The sequence below is a fragment of the Zingiber officinale genome, chromosome 8A, assembly GCF_018446385.1.
Source record: "Zingiber officinale cultivar Zhangliang chromosome 8A, Zo_v1.1, whole genome shotgun sequence".
Taxonomy (NCBI): Eukaryota; Viridiplantae; Streptophyta; class Magnoliopsida; order Zingiberales; family Zingiberaceae; genus Zingiber; species Zingiber officinale.
Window position 1 is genome coordinate 113,224,284 of NC_056000.1, and position 6,682 is coordinate 113,230,965.

Sequence of the window (6,682 nt, forward strand, 5' to 3'; positions counted from 1 at the left end):
TAAACACTACACAATCTTCACTAGATAGTAGTTTATGGATTGAGTTTAAAGTTTTTTCTCCCAATTCAGATAAAAATCATGGATTAATCTTTTTTTAAAAAAAAATACTGGTGGCCTGAATCCCAATCAGGCATCTGGTACAGTTTCTGTTGCTCCCAAAGGGACATGGACCATATACAATTAAGTTCTTCCAACAAGGACACAAAGAATCAAATATAGCAGATTTAAGTGAAGTAGGAGGATCAAAAATTAAATTAACTCAAATTTAAACACAGAATCCAAAGTAGGGAAAGACTACCTAACTTTTTAACAACAAATATTAAACTTTTCCCCTTTTTTCCTTTTTCTTTTTGCCTCAAGTTAATGGTTGATTTCTTCCTTTCTTCATAATTGTCAGCTCTTCTGGCCTTCACCTCTCTCTCTCTCTGTATTATTGTATTACTGTGCAAGAACTCTTCATTTTCTTCCTCTTCTTTCTTCTTCTTCTTCTTCTTCTTGTTGAAGCTTAAGCTCTTCCTAAACTCATGGATTCTGAAGCTTTGCTTGCAGATCATCAACCAACTGATGGGGTATGTGCTAGCTTTAATTTGCCCTTTAATTTCCTTCATATACTTTGCTCAAGTTAATTATCTATGTGTTGAAGGTTTCTATCTGTGTGTTTTTTAATTAGTTTAAGCGTCATGCTGCGGCCTTCAAAATTCTCTGTATCTATCTGTTTTCCAGTATACATGTCTTTTTCTTTGTTTCTGGGCTTGTGTTCAGCCTCATTTACACTCATTGCAGATTCTTCAAGAACTTGATCTCCTTCTATTTTGTAGTGTTTTTTTTTTTTTTGAAAAAAGAAAGAAAAAAATTCAGGGTAATCTGCAAGCTAGCAATAGTATGTGATCCATCATATCTACCTTTTACGTTTCCATTTCTGACTTATTTTTATATTTTCCATTGCCTAAATTCTTTATGTCCAACGATTTCATTGTGAAAAAATCACTTTAATCGCAGATTTTCTTTAGTTCCTCTCTGGATTAGGAAGCAAGCTCTTTATCTTAGAACTGATTGTTCTGATCGCCGGAAAATGTTTTAGAAATTAATCTTTAATTTTCTTGACAAGGACAAGCCTCTTCTAGCTGTCTTTGTTCATGGGATTAGTCTGAACACCTGAATTATTAAAAAAAAATACATTGAAAAATTCCATAATGCAGATTGTTGAGGAGAAAAACACTGTCAAAGAGAAACGCTTGAATGGAGAAGAGTCCAAAGACGAGGAGAATGCAGCCATTGCCGAAGCTGAAAGATTAGATGCCGATCGAGTAGTTCTTCAAGAAGCAGTCATTTATTGTTCTAAAATGCCAAATTCAACATCAGAAAAAGAGTGCAGAAAAGAAGAGGCAATTAAAGAGGTTGATTCCTTCAGTGAAGTTGTTGAGACTACAAATAAGACTATAGAGATGATCAAGGACCACAAGAATGGCGAGCTCGAGGTGCCATTGGAGATTGCAGAAGTTGCCGCTGCCAATGGCGAGGTCGAGTCTCCTCCGGTCGAGTCGAACAATGCTAATTCAGCTGCCGGAGATGCTGAGGGGATCTCTGAGCAAGTAGTGGTGATTCCAACTGAGTCGAGTAGCACTGCGTCTGCTACTTCAGATGTTGCAATTGCTGTGGAGACAAGAGAAATAGAAGCTAAACTTGAAGATCTAACAGATTCTGTTAGTGTTAAAATTACTGACGATATCGAAGTAGTTGCAGATGAAGTCGAAAAACAAGTTTCAATCACACTAGCGGCTGATTCTTCATCTACTGAAATTGCTGAAGAATCAAGAGAGGTAGAAGCTGAAGCTGAAGCTGAGCAACAAGTTTCAAGTGATTCCAGAATAGCTAATTCAGATGTCGAAAAACAAGTTCTAAACGAGTCCAGTAATGCTGCTTCAGCTACCTCTTTTGCCGAGGAAGCTAAAGAGGCAGAAACTAAAATCGAAGAAGAGAAAAAAGAAGCAATAGAAGTTGAAGAACTAGAAGAAGATGTGACTGCTGAGAAAACAGGAGAAGAAGTCGAAACTGAGACTAAAGAGGTTACTTTATCTGTTCTAACTACTGAAGAAATCAGAAACACTGAAGATAAAAGTGTGGATGATCAGAAAGAAGCAGCAATAGAAGTTCAAGAACAGGCTCCAAGTGATTCTAGTACTTCCACTCTAAGTAATGGTAAAAGGCTGGAATCAAAGCTTATAGACGATGAACAAGAGGTACCAGCAGACGCCGAGCAAAAAATTCAGAGCAACGAATCTGCAGGGGTAGAAGAAGCTAAAATTGATGATGGTAAGACAGAAGTGGAACAACAATTTCCAAGTGATTCCACCAATGCAGATGACAACCAGGAAGTGCCAATAGAAGCTGAAAAACATGTTGCAACTGAGGCTAGTGATGTTACTTCGATTGTTGTTACTTCTGATGAAGTCGGAAGCACTGAAGCGAGAATTATGGAAGATGAGAAAGAAGCAGAAATAGAAGTTCAAGAACAAGTTCCAAGTGGTTCTAGCACTTCCACTCCGACTGACAGAATCAGTGAGGAAACCCAGAAGGTAGAACCTAAGTTTGTAGATGAAGAGGAAGTGGTGCGAGCCGAAGATGAAAAGCAAATTCCAGAATTTACAGAGATAGGAGCTAAAGTTGAAGTTGAGCAGCAATTTCCAAGCGATTCCGGTGGTACTACTTCTGCTACTGGAATTACAGAGAAATCTCGGGAGATAGAAGATGAACTTGCAGACGACTGCAAGGAAGTAATAACAGAAGCTGAAAAGCAAGTTACAAGTGGGAATAGCAATGCTACTTTAGCTTTTGCTACTGCTGCTGAAGTCGGAGAAACTGAAGCTAAAATTGAAGATGATGAGAAGGAAGCAGCAACAGAAGTTCAAGAACAGGTTCAAATTGATTCTGATACTTTCACTTCGGCTAACCGAATTGCCCAGGAAACTAAAAGGCTAGAATCTAAGCTTATAGATGATGATCAAGAGGTGCAGGAAGAAGCCAAGAAACAAATTTCAAGTGAGGAATCCTCGGATGTTAGAGTGAAAATTGACGATGGTAAGACTGAAGTAGAACCAGGAGTTGAACAACAATTTCCAAGTGATTCATTAAGTCCTACTTCAGTTATTGTAGTTGCTGAAAGATCAGGAGAGATTGAAGCTGAGTTTGCAGATGACAACAAAGAAGTGAAAACAGAAGTAGAAAAACAAGTTGCAACTGAAACTAATGACGTCGCTTCAGCTGTTGTTACTGCAGATGAAGTCAGAAATACTGAAACTAAAATTGACGACGATGAGAAAGGAGATCTAACGGAGGCTCAAGAACAAGTTCCGAGTGTTTCTAGTACTTCAACTTCAGCTGATAGAATTGCTGAGGAAACTAAAAGGTTAGAATCTGAGCTTATTGATGAAGACAAAGCGGTGCTGAATGATTCTACTTCTGCCATTTCTACTCCTGATGAATTCATAGAGACCAAGGCTAAAATTGAAAGTGACGAGGAAGGTGCAGTGATAGAAGTTGGAGAACAAGTTTCAAGTAATTCCAGAACTTCAGCTAACAGAACTGATGAAGTCAAACTTGCAGATGATAATCAAGAAGTAGTGGTGAATGCTGAAGAGCAAGTTCTAATTGAATCTAGCAGAGATATTTTTGTTGTTGCAGGTGTTGAAGAGAATAAAGAGATAGATGCCAAGTTTAAAGATAATAAGCAAGAAGAAGAAGCTGCAGAAGTTAGAAAGCAAGAACTGAATCTTCAGGGAAATGAAGCTGATGCTGCAAATGGCAATGAACGAGTTTTAGCCAAGGAAGAAACGGAGAATGCAGCCATTGACGGCAACTCAGACAATTCAAATGTCACTGAGCCAAACACTATAAATCTGGTACAAGAAGATGCAGGTACTGATCACACTTCAGTTGTACAAACCGCAGTCGAGATCTCACAACCAGAAGTTGAGGTTGAAACAAACAAGATTGATTCTGGTTCTTTCTCTGAATTACCGACCAGAGAAGAAGAGCCTAATGCGAGTGCTGAAGGTGTTGACAAGAAAGATAACATTTTAGAAGATAAGGCATTCATGGATAACCTAAATGATGTTAATACGATCAGTCAAGTTCCCCGAAGCAATGATCAGTCACAAACAGATGCGAAAGACATCAATATTGAGATCTCGCAAGAAGATAAAATCACTTTGGTGGAGTCTTCAAAAAATCTTGATTGTAGTACTGAGACTAATGATGAATTTGAAGGAAAGGAAAGTTCAGAAGGCATTGAAATAGCAGAGGGTGAAAAGGAGGATATTTTGAAAGTTGGCAAAGTGATCTTGGATGAAGACTCAAAACATTCTCATGCTCCTGACATTACTGAATCCTCAAACAAGATTGAGAAATTTGAAGTTGCCAAAGAGAAGTGTGAAGACTCAGAAAACAACAGTACAATTACTAATGAAGATGAAACAACTAAATCAGCTGGTGAAAATGCTGATGCTTCAGGTAATTTGTCTGTGGAAAATAAAACATATGAGGATAAAGAAGAAAAGCAAAGCAAAGATGAAAGTGTCAACAAAGACTATGTCGAAGCTCCAAAAGATATTGATGTTAAAGAGGAGATTGCAACTGCTGTTTCTGCATTTGTGGATGCTGACAACAAAAAAGAAAGTGAAAAAACTATTGATGAAAGCTTGTCTCCAAAATCTGCTGATCTTGTAAAGCTAGAGGAAGAAGTTCCTAAAGAGAGTGCTCCTGCTAAGTCCTCTCCGCGTCGTTCAAACAACATAATATCAAAGGTCAAGCACCAAATTGTCAAAGCAAAGAAGGCAATCATGGGGAAATCACCAAGTTCAAAAGCCATGTCACCGAAGAGCAAAGAAGAAATCAAATAGATATAGCATAAGACTAATTGTTTTAGTGTGCTCTATTTAGTTGTTGAGTCCTGTAAATAACTAAAGGGCCTATGGAGTGTTTCTGATCCTTGCTTCGACCATGAATGTACAATGAGGTGGAATCTCCTGCCAGGATTCAAAGGATCGACTAGAGGAAATAAGGCTTCAGCTTGTTGCAGAGTTGTGTGTTTGTCTAGTTCTTGTTCTTATTTGTATTTAAAGGTTTGTTATTTGTGAAGACATTATTTGGGTTCAGTGTGATTTATGACTTTTTCCCCCCTAGCATATAGGTATGTGATACAGTGCGTATTTTGTGGGGTTGATAAGATGATGTGGCTCGAAGTCAGGCCAATGTGGTCGGTCAACAATCCAGCTGACGAGGAGGTCAAGAGGGTCAGAAGTCAGGCCAATGTGGTCAGTCAACAGTCCAGCTGACGAGGAGGTCAAGAGGGTCAGAAGTCAGGCCAATGTGGCCGGTCAACAGTTCGGCTGACGAGGAGGTCAAGGGGGTCAGAAGTCAGGCCAACGTGGCCGGTCAACAGTCCAGCTGATGCGGAGGTCAAGAGAGTCAGAAGTGGCTTAGCCCTAATAGTAAGTAGTAAAAGGGTTCATGGGCCACATATAGCTACAGATGGAGACTACCGGCAGGTCTGCTTACAGACCCAGCATACAGGTCGGAACGCTCATGCCTTGGATGAAAGCAAACAGATGCGGGTCGGGAATCAGACCCAGCGTGCAGGTCGGAACACTCATGCCATGGATAAAAGCAGACACGTGTTGGTCGGCGGATAGACCCGGCGTGCAGGTCGGAACATTCATGCCCTGGAGGAAAGCAAACAGATGCAGGTCGGGAATCGGACCCCGCATGCAGGTGGGAACGCTCATGCCCTGGATAACAGCAGATAGATATGGGTCGGCGGACAGACCCAGCGTGCAGGTCGTGACGTTCATACCATGGATAACCGTGGACAGGTGCAGGTCAGGGAACCGACCCAGCGTGTAGGTCGTGACGTTCATACCATGGATAACCGTGGACAGGTGCAGGTTAGGGAGTCGACCCAGCGTGCAGGTCGTGACGTTCATACCATGGATAACCGTGGACAGGTGCAGGTCAGGGAACCGACCCAGCGTGCAGGTCAAGACGTTCATACCATGGATAACCGTGGACAGGTGCAGGTCAGGGAACCGACCCAGCGTGCAGGTCAAGACGTTCATACCATGGATAACCGTGGACAGGTGCAGGTCAGGGAACCGACCCAGCGTGCAGGTCGGGACGTTCATACCATGTATAACAGCGGACAGATACGGGTCGGGAATTAGACCCAGCGTGTAGGTCGGGATGTACATGCTTCGAATGATGCAGACGAAGGTGGGTCAGGAGACCAGACACTACATGACAAATAGACCTGCAAGGAATCGTAACTACCTGTCATAGAACAATCATCTAAACCCAGCGTGTAGGTCGGGATGCACATGCTTCGAATGATGCAGACGAAGGTGGGTCAGGAGACCAGACATTACATGACAAATAGACCTACAAGGAATCGTAACTACCTGTCGGAGAACAATCATCACATGCCAGGGAATATTCTAACGGGGGGAGGCTCATACCCTTCTTGGTTCCTCCTCTAGCCTATAAGAGAAAGCCACGTGTCGACCACCGCCAGACAGAGCCTGACATCCGACATTCCCTGACATTCACGAGGTTCAAGAAGCCTAAGTTGCAGTATAAAAAAGGATGATTTGTCCCTTACGCAGGTACGCTCACTCGTCATTTCTTACCA

At 41.5% G+C, this 6,682-nt stretch overlaps 1 protein-coding gene across 1 annotated transcript; it reads left to right on the top strand.

Annotated features, from left to right (window-relative positions):
* The first annotated feature begins 358 nt into the window (after positions 1 to 358).
* LOC122009976 (serine-rich adhesin for platelets-like) lies at positions 359 to 5,153 on the top strand. Its single transcript, XM_042566303.1, has 2 exons — positions 359 to 569; positions 1,200 to 5,153. Exons 1-2 carry the CDS (start codon positions 525 to 527, stop codon positions 4,896 to 4,898), a joined length of 3,744 nt encoding a protein of 1,247 aa, XP_042422237.1. The 5' UTR covers positions 359 to 524; the 3' UTR covers positions 4,899 to 5,153.
* Positions 5,154 to 6,682: the final 1,529 nt, after the last annotated feature.

Bases quoted from the DNA above. Each gene is read 5' to 3' on its own strand.
- LOC122009976 (XM_042566303.1), top strand. From the start codon at position 525: ATGGATTCTGAAGCTTTGCTTGCAGATCATCAACCAACTGATGGG. The intron at 570-1,199 runs GTATGTGCTAGC...TCCATAATGCAG, and splicing joins ATCATCAACCAACTGATGGG to ATTGTTGAGGAGAAAAACAC.